At 38.8% G+C, this 18,435-nt stretch overlaps 1 protein-coding gene across 2 annotated transcripts; it reads right to left on the reverse strand.

The window, feature by feature from the left end:
• Positions 1–6,445: 6,445 nt before the first annotated feature.
• Positions 6,446–10,174, reverse strand: LOC149832512 (AP-2 complex subunit sigma-like). Of its 2 annotated transcripts, XM_090012486.1 has the most exons (6): positions 10,027–10,174; positions 9,835–9,933; positions 9,694–9,744; positions 9,260–9,433; positions 7,694–7,753; positions 6,446–6,716 (listed from the first exon to the last, which is right to left on the reverse strand). In XM_090012486.1, exons 1-6 carry the CDS (start codon positions 10,027–10,029, stop codon positions 6,675–6,677), a joined length of 429 nt encoding a protein of 142 aa, XP_089868612.1. In that variant the 5' UTR covers positions 10,030–10,174; the 3' UTR covers positions 6,446–6,674. The 2 variants fall into 2 exon arrangements, with proteins under 2 accessions (XP_089868612.1, XP_089868613.1); XM_090012487.1 differs by lacking the exon at positions 7,694–7,753 and having other exon boundaries at positions 10,027–10,155.
• Positions 10,175–18,435: the final 8,261 nt, after the last annotated feature.

Consider the following 18,435-nt stretch of genomic DNA (forward strand, 5'->3'; position numbering starts at 1 on the left):
ACTAAGGGGAAACGGGACTCCATCCCGCCTCACCCTCGTTTGGACCGGGGATGGAGGACATGAAACGGGGATGGAGGCGGGGGTGGAGGTTGAAATCCATCCCCATGCGGGGATGAAGGCAGGGATGAAGGTTCGAATTTTGAAACGAGATGGGAGGTAGAGACCTTGTCCCCCCCCCGCCCCCAGCCAGGTCCACACCACCCCTAATTGAATTGAGACTAGGTGCAATTAGGGGTGTCAACGGGACCAATTAACCCTATAGAGTTGAGTATGGTGATAAAGAAGAAGACCCGAGTATGGATCCGGATTCAAAAGTCTGATTAATACATGGATCGGTATAGTTTGTGAAATTTTATATCAGACACAGCCCGACCCGAGTTCAGACTAAGACCCATAAATTTTCAATGTAAAAATGAAAAAAAAATTATTATTTTGTCGGGTATGGTTCGAGTCTGGTTCATGTAGTTCTTATCGGGTCCGAGTATGGTTTCTCTTATAGCGGACTTGATTATACTCAGGTCAGGAACCGATATCATACCCAAAATCGAGTGCAAGTCTGATTTTACCTGGATCTAGTGTGCTGCTACACTTATCACTTTCCATTGGCTGTTAGGTTGCGCAGCTGACAGACTGTATCTCAAAGATGGATGAAAAATCAGTTGCAGCAGCACACTAAAAGTTTGCAATCACATTGCACCTGATGCCCCTCCTTAATTCGACTCTCTAACTAGGATGATGCCCTTGTGGGCTCCCCACCACTGTTTAATGTTTAGGTAATTGTTGGAGGGTACATTGAGTCGGGATCGGGTGCAATCACATAGCACAAAATTTGTGCATTAAGAACCTGATCGCCCTCCTTCAGGCCTATCCCATGATGGAGGAGGGTGATCAGGTGCTTAATGCACAAATATTTGTGCAATCATGTTGCACCTGATCTTTTCACGGGTACATGGGCCAATAATGAGGGACTCTGTTATTTTCCAACTTCTAATGAGGGGGGGGGGGGGGGGGCTTGTCCAATGTTTGACCTCAAAGAGTGAAATTATTTGATGCCCGTGAGGATGATAAGGACGACAGCTCTGAGACATGGTTTGACCTACTAGACTAAACCATTTTGTTGGCCCCAGCTTTAACTTGGTGGGCCCGGACATTCACCGGGGATGGTAGTCTGGAAAGCGGACCAAAATTCAGGACCTAGACATAGATTTACTGGGCTCAACATGACCCTGGTGAGAATCGGCAATCCCCACTGATTTGATCCCTTGCCTGATTCAGCTCTCTTATAAAGCTGATCAAACTTGATCATGCTTTCATGTTAGTCGGTTGTCGGGTAAACTTGGGGGTTGGGACCAGTCAGGGAGTTGAGCCTGAGAACATGAATCATGAGTCAACTAGTCACAGTTACTAGTAGAAAGAAGAAACTTAACTATCACAAAGTTGAAAATAATTTGGTACCACCAAAGTTGATCAATTGGGAAGCTGAAGACATGTTAACCGGGGCAACGTCATTGAGCATTGGTGGTGTAAGTTAGTTGACTGAGTCCGCCCAAGCACCAACCAGGTCTTATGAGATCAGCCATAACCGCCAAGTCTGTCTTGTCTTGATAAGTTTCATCAAACAGCCACAGCTCAGCTATGGTTTTTTTCTAGTAATTTGCTTGCCCAATCCGAACAGGATTTTGGGATCCAGACCAGCTCAGAGCCGGCTTAGGCCCAGACTATTCACAGGCTGGACAGCCCCATCCAAAATGGACTTGGGTTGGCTGGCCGTCCTGGCCATTAGAAAAGGCAGGCAGCCCATGACCCGGTCTGCCCAGACAGGAGTTTTGAACCGCAGCCCCACGGTCCAAATGAACTAGCCAGTTTGACCAGGCCAATGCCAAACTGCTCGGCTTGGTCCCAGGCTGGCCCATTACCCATAGGGATGGCAATCGGGTTGGGTTGGCAGGTCATGTCGTGTCGGCGGGTTGGTGGGTCAGCATACCTCAATACGAACCCGACCCATTTATTAAATGGGTAACCTGACATGACCCGTTTAATAAACAGGTCGGGTCAACACGACACGGTTAACCCATTTTATATAGAAAGTATGGTACTGCCCGGAAGAAAGGGCTTCGTTGTCTGCTTGGAAGGCTTTGCTTCGAAGGTCGACCTCTGGAAGCAAGACGGTCATGGTAATCCAGATTATGGTTGTTGCCGTTGGGGCTCAATCTCAGTTGTTGGTGCTTGGATTCCATCAATTTCCATTGATGGGATGCTGTCGTAGAATCACTTGAGAAAAAAATGGGTTTGGTCACCAAAGGAGAAAGCGTTTGGTCTACCTTGAAGCTTTATCGCTCAGAGTAGAAGCTATCATCGTTTTCATTGGAAGTTTCAACCCGGATTGAAAGGATTTAGGGAAAAGATCAGAAGGTGAGGCGAGAGAAGAAAGGGGGCAAGGACAAGAGGGAGCTGATGAAGGAGGGAGGGAGCGAATGAGGGTGGTGCCAAACCAAGAGGAGGAACAAGAGGGGGGAGAGAAGAGGGTGGTGGTGTGCGCCTGTGCGGTGAATCGTGATGGCAACAAGATGGAGAGGACTCAGAGGAGAGGTCTCTGACTCTTCGGCTCTCGGCTGCGGCTGGGTAGAAAGGATTCAAGGAAGGAATGAAGTATTTACACTTTAGGAAATTAGGGTTAGATAATTAAATACATACGGGTTGCGGGTGGTCGGGTTCGGGTAAACGGGTTGACTCACCCGCCTAACTCGTTTATTAAATGGGTAAGTCGGGTTGACATACCCCTAACACAAACCCGACCCGTTTAATAAACGGGTTAGGCGGGTCGACCCATTTACGACACGAACCTGTTTGGGTCCGTGAATTTCTATGGGCAAACAAAATCATTTTTTTGAGATCTATCACTTGGATTTGAAATTTAATAGCCTCTGATATTACTATGAATTTTTATGGAGATATAGCTATTCGTTTTGATAGTCTTTCACACTCATGAACAATATAAAAATTCTTATATTATACAGTTCTTGATTTTAGATAATATCTTGACTTGTAAATTTATTTTTTTAAAATCAAGTGCTTGATTATGATATGAGATGTTAATCATATATATGTTGATCTGAAATTTTCCATGAATATGTTGTATATATGCATACAGATTACTTGTGCATAATGGCATATGAGACTGTATGTTAAACATGAAAATTAGGCCAAGTGGTATGCATAATCATGCATGTGTTATTCTATGAAATTTATGGTTCATGCTAAATTGAAATGAATCTCATACATTATGGAGTGTGGTATGTGACATGTGTTATGTTGTAAGTCATGTGAGGTATGCATACATGAGGTTCGAATGCGAGTTAGGTTTGGTGGAACCAATGAGGTGTTTGTGAGTACCGGGTTTGACTTTGTTAAACATGCTCATATACACACATACTTTAACTGAATTCTTGGGTGCTTCTTACTAGAGAGAGCGTTCCTTGAGTTTGGTTCAAATGAACTATATTAGGACATCTAAGTGACTATAGGAGGTGTGGGTTCTTGCCTTGTAAGATTGTGGTTTGAGCTGCTCATAGTGGAGCTTGAGACTGTTGAGCCTGGTGCAGAGTGCACCTAATGTCTAGTTGAATATATTGCAAATAATACCTAATAGCTCATTTGTTCTAGTGACATACTTTAGAGAGGGTAGGAGGTATACTTGTAGACTAACACGTTTTGAAGGCATTGACACTTTTTGAGCCTCCAATAATCGATGTAGGGGATTGAGGCTGTCAATTTATCCTAGGTAGACAGTCAAGCTCTACAGAGTCAGAATCGATTTTCTGGACCACTGTTAAGTTTCCCTCTTGGTTAAAGATCACTTCAGTAGATGTTTTGCCTGACTCTTCAAATCGATGGGTTAATTAAAATATGCAAAATAATAAACTCTCATCTGATTACTGAGTTAAGATTAAGTTATGAATGTGCACTTTTCAGGAAAGGAAAAAGAAATAATGCATTAAATTAGGTTCATAAGTGGTAAAATAATTTATTTAATGTTGACCTAAAATTCTACGCATGTTATGTATAATTCATGGTTCATGCATATGTTGGCATATATGGATCTGTTTGATTGTGATCTTGACTACTAATAATATGATGCAGGTACATCACTTGATGGTAGGAATGAATTATTGTGTAATCCTGTATGATTAAATTATTATTGTTGTAATCTTTAACTGTGTTGAGTTTATATGCTATGATATGCTATGATTTATTTGTATTTGAAAATATGTATGTTTTATGTATTCTTTTCATGCCTATGTGTAGGGTGTTTTTCTACTAGGGTTGTGGCTAATGCTTATATATTTTGATATTTCAACCAATAAATTAGATGACGATGACAGGAGACTTTGGGTGATGTCAAGATGATCATAGTCCTTTAGATTGTTGGATGAACTAAATCATTTTATTTGCTTTATTATTTTTTCTTTAGTTTTGTAAACTCTAATATTTGGAAGACAAATATTTGATTTATTATAATTTAATTAATGATTTGATTCAATTATTCTAGTCTTTCAAGTATGTATTGGTAATTGTAACCCGTCCAAGATTTGAATCGAATAAAAAAAAGAGTTTTCGTTGTGTTCTTAAAAATCTTGTAAAAGGATTTTTTTAAAAAAAATCTTCTAAAATTTTCGGTTTCAAAAATTAAGGCGTTACAAAACTGAGCCTGTTGACACCCTTAATTAGCACCAAAAAGTCTCTAGGAAAAGAGAGAAAAAAGCCAAACTCAAAGAGTGTAACATTTCTTTACAGATTATTGAGGATATATTATCCCTATAATTGCTAAATGGGGAGAAGCTTGATCATGAACAACCAATGTTGGGCTTACCTGGGCTCGTTTATTAATAATAAATATATTTTATATTATATGATAAAGATGGTTGAAGTGTTTGCCGTGGATGCAATAAATTAAGAGTTCAAATCCTATTGCTTACGAGTTTCAAACAGGCATTTATTTTGCAAATGAGTGACTTTGAACTTGGCTCAGTAGATTCAGGTGCCATTACATGGTACATTTTTTGTGCCCTAGGCATATGATCGCTTCCATCAGGTCATGGGCCCCATACCTGATAATGAAAAGATTTTGTGCAATTAAGCACTTGATCACCCTCCATCTTGGGAACAGGGCCTGTCAGGTGTGGGTTCCACTACCTGATGGAGGGCTATTGAGTGCTTAATGCACAAATTTTTGTGCATTCATATTGCACCCCATCCACAGGCCTTATACCCAAGATGGAGGGTGATCAGGTGCCTAAGGCACAAAAAATTGTGCTCAACTTTTAATATATATATATATATATATATATATATATATATATATATATATTGACAGAGAAAGCTGGGGTTCGAAAACCCCCACCAGTTATATAACCATATGGATTCCGTACTCAAGGTGATGTGCACAAACTGCTCCTGCCACACAAGCGGAGCCCCTGTTGGTAAAAAAAAAAACTTGTGGATGCTCGGCTCGTTCAGCTCGGGCCTTTCATGAGCTCAAGCTGCCCTCGGCTTGATACAAGAAATGGGCCAGGCTTGAACACATTTTTCGGTTTGTTAGGCTCGTTTGCCAGCACTAGCGGCAAGTACCAAGGGATCATTCACTGAACAAGACAGTAACTACCACTGTAACGTGAAAGTCTTCTCTTCAAAATGTGCTTCATCTTTTCTTTTAATTCTAGAAATAAAGCTGATTTTGTACCATTGGCAGGAATATGACATAGTGGATTAAACTTCCAGTTTGTATTTGTTGTGGAATTGTGTTTCTTCAATCTGCCCCTTTTGTTTTTCCCTGCATGGCTACCAATGTGAATTCCCATCAAACTCATATTTTGGATGGTCTTATGGTTAATCCAAACACAGCTTATTTGAAGAACTGAAATCCAGAAAGAATAATGCTGAGTAGTAGGACACTCTTCGGTTCCCACTTTTGCTAACCAACACCTCTCTTTTAAACCAACCACCCCTCCCCCACAAAAAAGAAATCATTCCCATACCGTATTGGTTCTTCACCAGGATATTTCCAAGATCTGATTTTGGCGACCACTCCTTAACACCAATGCCACAATCCTCACTCCCCAGAAAATCTCGACAAGGAAAAATCTCATGATATTTTGAAAAATCTGCTTTTCCCCAAGAAAATGTTAGAAATATAAAATTATACAACATATCTAAGTATAACTAAAAATATATATTATCACGAAATTATTTTTAATACTTTTTTAGCATGATGAAATCATGATATTTACAGAATAAGTGATATTTTGAAAATATCACCCGTTTTGGTATTATAAAATTTTAAAATATTGGCAATAATTGTGATGACATAGCTTAGTGTTCTTGTCATTTTAATGGACAAATTTTGAAGAAAATGAATAAATTTTTATTTTCTCACTAGGCAAACATATTGCTTGAATCCACACAGGCCTGTCCATATAGACAGAGAATAGCCATTACATAAACATAATCCTTTACATGGTCACCACAAGAACCCACTCCGCAAAAGACAGTCCACCAATAGCCTCACAATTCATCAATCTCTGCGGAGAATGCATGGTCCTCCTAAGAAGGCTTGCTACTGTTTTTTCTCTTCTATGGCCTCTGTGGAGATGTAAGGATGCAGCCAAGTAGGCTCTTTACTCTTGCTTTTCCAATTCTCCCATCCTCTCAATGATGGCCTGTCAAATATATAAAATTGTGAAGAAGCCGCCCTAAAAGTAGATGCCTGTGCTATTTCTCTTTTCTAGGCTTGTTTCCACCCTCTTTTTTTGGTCTTTTTCGTTGCAAGCTAAAGGAAAAACACTTGAAAGGATTCAAAACCGAGACCACTTGGTTAAGATAGTCAGGTTCTACCAATCCAGCTACCACAGCACCGAGTAAAAACATAGAAAAAGGCAATACGAAGGTTATGAGCACCAGAAATCAGACCTTGTTTTTTTTTTCTATATGTTAGTAAAGGCTGTTAATAGAGGCCAGATAACAGCATCATAACATTGCATATGCACTTGTGAAAACTGGCATGAGCAAACCATGGCTTTTATGAGTTGAAATAAATGGATGGATTTGAGATTTCCAAGGATTTATTCAATGACGGACATTTTACAAGTTCTTCCAAGTTTGAAAAACCAAATTTCTATGTAGTAGAACCTTTCACTTTTTTGCTGTTTTCCCTATAGTTCACACAAGTTGAGAGTTCTATTAGACCCTCACATGTGTTATGTGTGAACGAGATATAGATTGTACCATGTTTTATAAGTTTTACCCATTTGGTAAGTTTCTGCCAACTCACTCATACGCGAGTTAAAATGATTTTTGGGCTGCAAAACATGGAATAATTGAAACTAGGCATTATAAATTTTATCAAAAATGTATTTGTCTGCAATATATAATTTTAAAACTAGACATGGTTCCCAAAATGTGCAACCAAAGATAACTTAAGCTACATTTTCATCATATTTTTGAACTTATTAAGCTTTGCAGTCACCCAAACCATAATTTTCCTTGCACCAAAATGGAAAAAATGACCGGTTCTAATGTAATGGTAGATTTAAAGAGAATGGAAAAAGAAACTTCCAATATTGAGCTAAGACTAGGAAGCAGGAACTAAGAAATTCAAGACATCAAAACCAACACATGAGAGAGAGAGAGAGAGCACCCTTTTGCTTGTTTCTTGCAATTCTCCAGCAAGAATAAATTCATCTAGTATCAAATATACCTGAAACATCAATAATATTTTTGAAAAGTAAAGGTCATCATCATGAATAGTTCTACAAAAAGGAAAAATGTATTATTCCATGCATGAAGAATAAACGCACACACAAATGACATAACAAAGACAACCTATTCCAACAGGATGCACATAGGAACAAAGCAAGACATGTTTGGAAAAACTTAAACATGTACACATTCCCCAAAAGAAATTTTAAGCCCCTCGTGGGAGGTAGAAAAAAGATGATGCAATATAGAGAAGAACCTTTTGCAATCATTATATTAGTAACACTAACTACATTTCTTATCAATAATGATCATCATTAAGCTACATGAGGTCATTGCAAGTCTTCTTTTTTCATCGTTTCCAATATAAAGCTACAACCTCAGTTACCCTACAATCTCTCATATCTCCTATTATAGCCTCCCTCCAAGTTTTCATTGGTATTTTTCTTTAGTTTAATTCCTTTTGCATATGTCATGTCAACCTTTGTCACTAACATTATAATAAGCTTTCGTGCAATATGTCTAAACCACTTAGACAACGATAATTTTTTTTATTTTATTTGAAGTAAACAAGTATATTAATTTTCAATCTTCTTTATTATTTCCTCTATCCATCTTAAAATGGAAACGTTGCAACATGTTTCCAACCAATTAAAATTTCTTATGAGAAGACATAACTGCTAAATAAGAAACTCTTTCCAACCACTGTAGTCTTGTAGCCAACACTCTTTGCACTAATGCAATAGCTTGCCAACTAACAAGATACAATGATAAATATCTAGCAATATTATTCCTTGTCCAGTACAAAGCTTAGTTATTAAATGAAAATGCACTGATTGAAAGCAACGTAGACTAAGGTCATCTACTTGCATTGAATTCAAAAGACAAATCGTTCCCTAGATGTGTGCAAACTACAACCTTTTGAGTTCAAGAATATATGATTTGAAAGTTAATAAAGCAGTCCCACAAAACAAATGAATTCACATAAACATAATTAAGTGGGATATAGGTCTAAAATTATGCTACTTTGACCAACCATATTACAACCTATGTCACAGAAACATGCCCAACACTCAAGGGGCAAATCTTATGTCCGTACGACACGGATCCGAAAGTGGGACATGGTGTGATTCATGTAGGAAATAGTCAACACTGTGTCTGTAATGGATTATATATATGTATGGTTGTGTCCCTGAATCCTAATTTTTTAAAAATTGTTGTATCGTACTAAGCGAATTAATCTGCATGTGACATAGATTAGAACATAAACAAAATCAACAAATCATTCAGAAAAGGAATATCCATGTCTATATGCAGGACATTCCACATTTCTATGATGTAATTTCCTCTTTAAAGCATACCCCAGCTTGCCTATAAAAAAAAGTTCCTCTTAAAACATACGAGTTCGGTGAAATGTATACCATATGACCAAATCAGAAATCGGCATCTCCAACACATGAAAAGTGTTTAAGAGGAAAAATTATAAAATGGAAAGACATGGGCAGACCTTGTGAAAATTGAAGACCAAATCGAGCTCACAGACATTGCTAAAGAAATGGTCCAGTATCTCAACAAATAAATGAATGCACTCCAAGTAGGCCAGCTCATTATCTGTGATATCAACACACATCGAAAAGAACAATCCGGCGTATCGCCTGTAGATAACCTTGTGTGTGCGGAACTGCATATTTCAGAAAAAGAAAAATAATTAGCTAGATAAAACCACGTTTGCGTACCGATTAAAAGATAACACGAAAACAAAATTATAAGAAATAAAGCCAAAAATCCCCCACTCTGCATTCACAACGAAACCGCTCTTCATTCAAAAACCAAAATTGGACACGAACAGCCCTCAAACTGTGTTAGTAGAAGATGTGTTCACAACCAAAAACGAAAAACTAGAAAAGGAAAGAATCAAAAAAGAGAAAGAAGAACTCCAACCTCGACGAAATTGGTGAATTTGGGATCTCTGTTCACCACCAAACGATGGACCTGCGGAACCCAAAACCCATGGGAGAAAATCGCTATTAATCATGACAGAAGTAACGAAATCCCTACAGAGAGAGAGAGAGAGTCTAGCACCTCGTACTCGACCTTGTGCTTCTCCGAATCCTCCAGGGAGACGTAGTACTTAGCCAGGCGGGTCTTCCCTTGCCTGTTCTGGAGCAGAAGAAACCGGATCTGCCAAACGCCAGATAAACAAAAACGAGAAATTTAAAAGCCTCGGTTTTTCCTGCAAGAAGCTTAAAAAAGGAGCTTAAATTGAGATCTTACCATTTCTACCAACTTCCCTCTTTCTTCTTCCTTGGGTCCAAACGGGATCGAGGAAGGAATGAGGGATCGATTTCTTTCTGTCTATAGTTTTCGGTACGAAGAATGAGCGCGGAGAGAGAGAGAGAGAGAGAGAGAGAGAGAGACCTCCTGCAACAGTCTCCAATTTAGGGGTTAAAACGGGTGGGATTCGGTTAGGATCCTGCTAGATTCGATGAGGTAAGATTGGATCCGTATCCGAAAGACAAGTGATAATACTGGATCCATAAAAAATAGAAGTTACATGTAAAAAAGTGTAAATGTATCGGATTTTGATTCTGATCAATTTCAGATCCGAAATAAAATATCGATCCAAATACGACCCGAATAGTAATTCGATTGAACCAATCCAAATGCACATTCAGATTTTACTTAAAAGAATCCAAATCCGGAAATAACATTCGGACTCGGATCAGATATCGGATCGATTTTCAGCCCTACCGGAATTCTCCATTTTTAGTAAATCGGCTCTAGTCACGGTGTTGAGGTTTGTTGCAAGTCTCATAGTGGTTTTTAGATCAGGATTAGATCTGGACCTATATGACACTAGACCAGATGAAAACAGGTCGGATATGGGTGGGATAAAGCTTGACCTGATGCTATATCCATGTCTGAGGGACCGGGTGTCCTGATCTGGAAAGTGTAGGTTGGATCAGGAACAAATATGATCAGGTCCATTCGGATGTCTGACAAACCCAAGTAACCAAATGTAGCTGGATTTGGGTTGAGAAACGGCATAACCTGACTTGTTTTACTTTTCCTAAATAACAACGGGATTTCACGATGGATCCGATACCACAGAACCTCAGATCCTACTTGGGTCCAGAACTTTAGTATGTAGCATGGGTCGGATCCATGGGGATGCTTGTTCGGCCGTCTATTCACATCTCAAAAACCAGGCAGAATTGGTTAGAGCGGATTGGGTCAGAGGTGCCCCTAACGGTATTGAATCCACATGCCATCATGGATGCTGCCCATTTTTAAACAATTCCAAATCCATCCATGTACAGCACGGGTTGTCTTCCAAGATCCAAGTCCGGATCAGGTGCAATCACGTGGCACAAATTTTGTGCATTAAGCACCTGATTGCCCCTGTCCCCAAAATATAGGGTGATCATGTGTTTAATGAACAAATTTTTGTGCAATCATATTGCACCTGATCTTTTCACTCCAAGATCCAGTCAGAGAAGGAGCCGATGACACATACAATAACCCGGATTCATACGAGACATGAGTTTTGCAAATTTTTTAAAAAACTAAGATGTGGATCTGGTTTTGATTTTTTTTTTAACAAAACCATTATATATCTGGATTTAACTGATATCTGAATTTGATTACATGTAAGGGAGGGTGGCCGTGGGTCCCCACCCAGGGTTTTCCACGCTTTGGCACTCGTCTTAAAAAAAAGATTACAATGTATAATAATGGATTTGGTATGAGCATTTTACAATCCCGATTCGAATCTGAGTTTAAATTCATTTAGCCAACATCCTCTAGCTCCCTGGGGGCAAGGGGTAAGGTCACGGAGTTTTTACGCTGCCAAGACAGTGATCGATAGTATGGCAGGAGCAGACAGCACTGCTGGGTCTCTTAGGGTATGTTTGATGGCTTGTCCAGGGTTGGACGAAATGAATAAAAAAGATGAAACAAAACATTGATTCTGTTCATTCCGTAACAACTGTTCCAAGTCCAATGTTTGTTTCAACCGTACTCATAAGCTATGACCCAAAATGTCCGTTGTTTGATGATGATGTGTAGACAACTTGGACAGTCATGGATAATGGGTCGAATTACTTGGTTTTGGATAGTATGACCCAATCTGTCCACCATTTTACATGCTTTAACAAGTTTATTATGGTCAGAACAAGTAGCCGATTTATTCACCAAGTCAGTTGGACGTGATGTGTTTGAGAAGTTACAATTCAAGTTGGCAATAGCTGATCCAGGATTACCAACTTGAGGGGGCCTGTTAAAATGGAAGTTCGGCTAAATGCAAATCAGTTATACAATTCAAATTCAAATCTAAGATTTGAATTTGAATTTTCCAAATCTTCATCCGGATAAACCAAGAGCTACCTTCCTATTATTTCTCATTCACAGCATTGAATGAGATATGATAGCTGTAACGTTACCTTATGTAAATAAATACCATACGTAGGCAGTTATCCATATGTAAATATAAAATGAATGGTTCAGCGTGGTTACGTACCACAGTTTTCACCATCTTAGTTCAGTATTGATCCTCTTGGTTTTAACAATATGAATCCAATTAGGAAATTACGTATAAAATCATGAATTTTTAGTTTGCTGTGAATATGGATTTGAATTTTAGGAACATAATAACCATCAAGTGAAGTTGCATTTCTTATCAAACCCTTTTACACTAGCAATGATTTTAATTAATACAGACATTTGATCAACATTTGGACAGATTGCTTTGTTCTTAGGTCCATTCCAAGCACTCGAGTTGCTGTTCAGTGTTCTTCCGGACATAACTAGTGATAAATTCTCTCAATCTTTGCATTGCATGAGTGCAGATCAACTGTTGGTGGTTCTTCTTTTCCTTGCCTATCACATTAGTTTGCTATTTCAATCATACAAGAAAATATCATGTAAACAACCAACTATTGGTCATGCTGCTTTAGCAAGTTCCAGATGGTGGTGTTACAAGTGTGCAATGGGATTGCATCAACTCTGTGTGGAGCACTGTGTTGCTGTTCAGGCATCATCAAATGATGGATGGTTCAAGAACATTCTTATAGCAGGTGGCACTTTGTGTTTGCCTGGTCTTTCAGGTAAGCTGTTTTGATGAATTTCTCTTTCTTTGTGTGTATATATTTACCCAACCTTGTTTTTTATCTTAATGGCTCCGTATTCCTGAATAGAAAAGTTCTATTTGCTTCTCTCTCTCTCTCTCTCTCTCCCTCTCTCTCTCTCTCTCTCTCTCTATATATATATATATATATGAGAGAGGTTTTAGCACAATTTGTTCACTAAAAACTATTTTATATAACTTTCTGCATCATTGGAATAGCAAAATTTTAACCTGAAATTGATCTGGCCATCAATGTTCTGTTGTTATAACAAGATTCTGCAAGTCGTTTTCTTTGTTCTTATTTTTTCATTCCCTGAAATATTCCTATTTTATGTACTGTGGTTGCACTATTATAACTAAGGTTTCTCAGGTTTGAACACGAATAGAGCCATCTCCCTACTAGCTTGTCAGGAAAATTCTAAAACGCATGGTAGTTGTTGCCATTTACACTAAATCTGTTTATCTGGTTGACTTTTTGAATCCCTTTAGTATGGCACCTTTATCAAACATGGATCAATTGCATTTTCTGTAAGGGCCACCGATGACACTTGCAGTCATTATACCAAAACCTCATTCAATAACATGTTTGGTAAAAAATGTTGCATACTACCCGTCAAAAACCAATCAAGCAGGTAATCCATTTAAGGGAGGCCCATGTTAAGCAGGTAAACCAATCAATCAAGCAGGTAATTTTGTGCATAGTGTACCAATCTCAGCAGCTTCTCATCCTTTGAATCAGGTAGAGCTACCCACCAACTGCATGATATGATGAATGTAGTGTATACCCACCAACTGCAGCCTCCTTAGGAACATCAGGGACCTTCAATTCTACAACCTCATTTCTCTTGGTAGAGTGACAAAGAAAGATCAGTATTTGTCAGAAGAGAAGCCAATGGACCATTCAAGTTATTTTGGAGGAATCCGCCATTGGCAGACACTCCAGAACTTGCAAAAAAGTTCAGATTTTCTGTGCTAAGGCCTGATTGTGATGTACCAAAACCAACCGAAGTGTATACCTGTGGAGGACCTTTTATAGTTGTGGAACTGGAACTAGAACTAGATTTAGGATTCCATTTTCTGTCCAAGATTGCACCACCAGATTTACTGTTCCTGCCTGATTTTGAAGAAGCCTTATCAACATTGCCTCGATGGCTATTTTCAGCTTGATCAAACTTCAATCTAAAATGTACTCTTTTGAAATTATTTAAATGGTGCTTTCTATGGGAATCTGGCTTAAATGCTTCTGATGAACATTTTGTCTGTGGTGTACTTACAACTGGTTCCTTGCTAATAGCTGACGACTCCTTTGGAAGACAAAAAGAAGAAATTCTGGAATCCCCAATGACATCTTCATCCTTTGACCTTATAGAAATAGGACAACAAGGGAAACACATTGCCTCATTTGAACTCACTGTCTCATTTGGCAACGGTTCTAAAGAATGCAAATTTTCAGTGTTTTGAATAGTGGAAGATGCATTGCAGGTGGTAAATTGGGGATTCTACTCACAATAGGCCCAGAGAGAGGAGTTTTATGGGATTGGATTCTTTTCCACACAATTCCTTGAATGCAAACACCTCAGAGAGAGAGAGAGAGAGAGAGAGAGAGAGAGAGAGAGAGAGAGAGAGAGAGATGGTTTTCACCATCTTTCTTTTACATCATTGGAATTAGATTCCACCCAATTCGATGGATCCAAATACACCCAAGTGGCATCAAGTGGTTACCTCGCCGAACTCTCCAATTTCTCTCCCTCTCGAGAGACTTTGAACTACTGAACCATAACCCAAGCCATTTTCCTCCCACATTGGAGACGAGAGAGAGAGAGCAAAGCCATGCCCCCACTGAACCTATGGTGCCACCACCTCCACTCCCTCCCCACCAAACGCCTCTTCCTCGCACCCCCTCCCTCTCTCATCCACACCCCCTCCGTCGACCAAATCGATCGCGTACCTGTACGAATCGGACGATCAAGAAGGAGGGGATCGAGAGAACTAGGGCTCCCGAATGCAGGAATCGAACGACGAGGAGGATTAGATGGAGAGTCCGAGAAAACTAGGGCTTGCAGTCGAGAGAGGGAAAACACTCTCAGACCTCCTGCGAAACTCCGAAGGAGAAGAATGGGGCTCAACGAGGGCTTCCGTTTCAGCACAAGCACAAACGATGGCACGCCCATCGATGCACGAAATTTTTTTGATCGGTTCCCTCTGTTCCTGTTCTTTTTGTAACAGGGGGAGTGGATCGACAATTACACTGTATATTGGAAGCGGCGGACACGCAGAACGCCGTCCGCTGTGTCCAATGTTTGTTAAAAAAATGTTCTAAAAGTCTATTTCATCCCGTGCGACGCACATGACGAGCCATCAAACATGCCCTTAAGGGCGGTTTCTCTTTTGAAAATATAAAAAAAAACAACCTACTAGTTGGATCTGGTATAGGCTTTATGTGACCCAAATCTGGGTCATTTACATCTCTAGTAGGGCAATGCGATCCGGCCTCCCAACAAATTGGGAACCTCATATATGAGGATTTGACTCATCTGAGATCCTAAAAAATACTTAAGATCCTTGAATTTCTGGTCCGATTCAAGGGGAGAGGAAGTCAGATCAGAAATATGTGGATCTTAGATCCGAGGGTCTCAAATGCACCCTTGCCTAATCGGCTATTGAAATGGGTTAATTATGACATTTTTATGTGTAAAAAAATAAAAAATAAATAGAAGAGGAGATTGGGTAAAAGTTTTTACGTGCTTACTCGGTTCCAGGTCCAGAGCTAACAAAAATGTGGCCATCTATGTTTCATATTCGGATAAGGACTGTTTGTGTATCTGACAACAAGGGCCGTATCCAGTTCAGATCTGAAATGGGACTCAGACGATTGTGTCCCAGGCCCAGTAGGTACAATCCACTCAATTTTTACACGGATTTGCAGCCGTATCGGGTCCCATTTCAATCTGATCTTGGCACATTGGGTTGGGACTCGTTATGGTCCATGTTGATATGATAAAGACTTACTCATGAGATTCATAATGTGATGGATTTATACAAGCTTCACCACTCCACATTATTCATATGTGTTCAAGCAGTTTGCAGTGCATAAAAATCAAATGCTGGACACAAAGAACACATCTTCTTGTGCAGAAATTAGTACAGTTGTAGTAGAACAAACAAAATATGCATTCTGTCTGTTATGTTCTATTGTTCTGTTCAATCTTGAACGCGTAATCAAATATACCCGTGTTGTACATGAAAGTTCTCAAAGTTTCAATTACAAAGCCGAAGCAAGAGAGAGACTTGGTGGTTGGTAAAAGCTTGGTTGAGACCGACGGGGGCTCTACTTGTCTGGTAAGGGCAGCTAGTGCACGTCACCTTGTGTTGGGACGTTGCAAGTTCGAATACTAATGATATAATTGTATAACTGGTAGGGTTCTGCCTAACCCCAGCTTGCCTTTCAAAAATGAAAAAAAAGGATGGTTGAGGCTCCTAACTCCCAAGGCAGCATGCCCTAAAGAAGTGGCTTCCTTAGTTAAAGAAAAAAACACACAGTTAGACTTTTGAAATGTTTAAAAAAAAAAAAACACTTCAAGTTTTTGACAATAAGTAAACCCTAGATACTTTTTTTATTAACCATGAAAAAGTTTAAGTGTGTTTTAAAAAATATTGAAAACTTGTGTGTTTTTTATTATCACCCAAAACTTAGGTGTACTTTTAAAATGTTTCCTTATATGAAAAAGACTTTGCCCACTTTTTTATGCCACTTATTTATAGGGTTTATATTGACAACCGTAAGGTTTAACAGGTTGGATCTGATCCTTAATTGTATATGATCTAGTTGTGGACAAGTCCTGATACAAGTCAGATCTAAATTATGTGAACTTGAACAGTTATTGGATATTGGCTACCAAACCACATCATGAAGGGCTTGGAAAAAAGTTTTTTTTTTCACTAAACGGAAAACTGAAAATAAGAGTACAAATCAAATTGGTTCCAACTTAGAGACACCAATCCAAATCCAATCAAGGTTCCACAGGAAACAACCGGACTCCAATCTCATCTTATTATCCAAACTGATCTTGCTTTACTTGGTCATATCCTAAAAAGGAACCATATTCAACTGAGAGATTTGACCAGATTCGATTCACTTTATAACAGAGTTTCAAGATAACTAGCAAAAACAACCCTCCTAATGGAGGGTTTAGACTCTCTCTCTCTCTCTCTTCCTAAAACCCTTGATGTCCCCCCTTGCCCACAAGGGAGTACGCCCAATCTGAACCTTGCATCAAGGAAAACCACGATTTTAAACTTTTGATGTCCCATCAACTTGGTAACATCACAAGTCGCTCCTACCATATGAGCGGAGCTCTTGTGGGCCTCTCATCCATTTTTAAGAAATAGTAAGAGGGAAATTGGAACTTGTAAACGAATAAAATATGTAAACTAGTATGAAGTGAACCTAGGTTTTTATATAGTTTTTTGCAAAATTTGACCCTTGTCCATTTGCTTAGAATCGATTATTATTGAACCATTGTAATCGGATCAAGAAATGTGATTTTGTATATGTGAAAATTTATAAAAAATTTGAGTAGTTGATTTTCAAGCTTTAAAAGATTCTTCTTATACATCATAATCGGACGGATGATCTAAGAGTTTTTCTATAAAACCAAACATCTAGATCACAAAAGTATGGTGAAATTAAAAAAAAAAAATTATAAAAATTTCGATGCATATCAGTTTACATATTTTTATTAGTTTACATATTTCAGTTACCCATAGTAAGAAATAATATTCTTGTATAAGAATAACCTTTTAGTAAATAGGATCTAGAGGTTGCAAAGAGTTGAGCTAACACCAAAACCTCAGTTCTCCTCTCTCTCTCTCTCTCTCTCTCTCTCTCTCTCTCTCGGGAGTGTAAATGAGTCAAAGCCAAATCAAGCATGTTTGCCTAGCGCGACTAGGTCTCTCATCCTGAAGGTAGTTTCTCCTTGTACAAGAAAATGAAGTAAAAAAACTTACGTAAAAATTGTGATTGTGAATCACAAGGTAATGTCAACCTTGAGATCTATTTTCACAGAAGTAAAAAACAATCACAATCACAACATTTACTTTTGAGAAAGTGTGGTGATTGTGATTTACAATCACATGGCATTGTAAACATGAGTTTCTTTTTTTTGTTTTTTGTTTATTACACGGAGAAACTAAACTCGAGAAGAGAGATTACGGTACCTATGGTTGCCATTTTGGCAACATAAAATTATGTGGATGCTTCCCTCAACCTTCATGAAACCTCCTTTAGGTTGTTTCACATTTTCATGCTCAAGTTTAAGCCTAGCTAGCCAAGATGGAGCTTGATTTGGTTTCAGTAACATGCTTTATACCAATTTCAATGTCAATTTAAAGCTTGATTGGTCCTCACCTCATAAGAACGTTTTCGTGAAGTGCCTATTTTAAAATGTAAATAAAGGTATAAAACAAAAGCTTAATCAAAAGTCAAAACAGCGAAAACGCAGTTTTTGAAAAGACGATTCACTTTTATGGAAATTTCTCCAAGGGAAAAAAAAAAAAAA

The sequence above is a fragment of the Nuphar pumila genome, chromosome 7, assembly GCF_984573655.1.
Source record: "Nuphar pumila chromosome 7, dmNupPumi1.hap1.1, whole genome shotgun sequence".
In the NCBI taxonomy this organism is placed as follows: domain Eukaryota; kingdom Viridiplantae; phylum Streptophyta; class Magnoliopsida; order Nymphaeales; family Nymphaeaceae; genus Nuphar; species Nuphar pumila.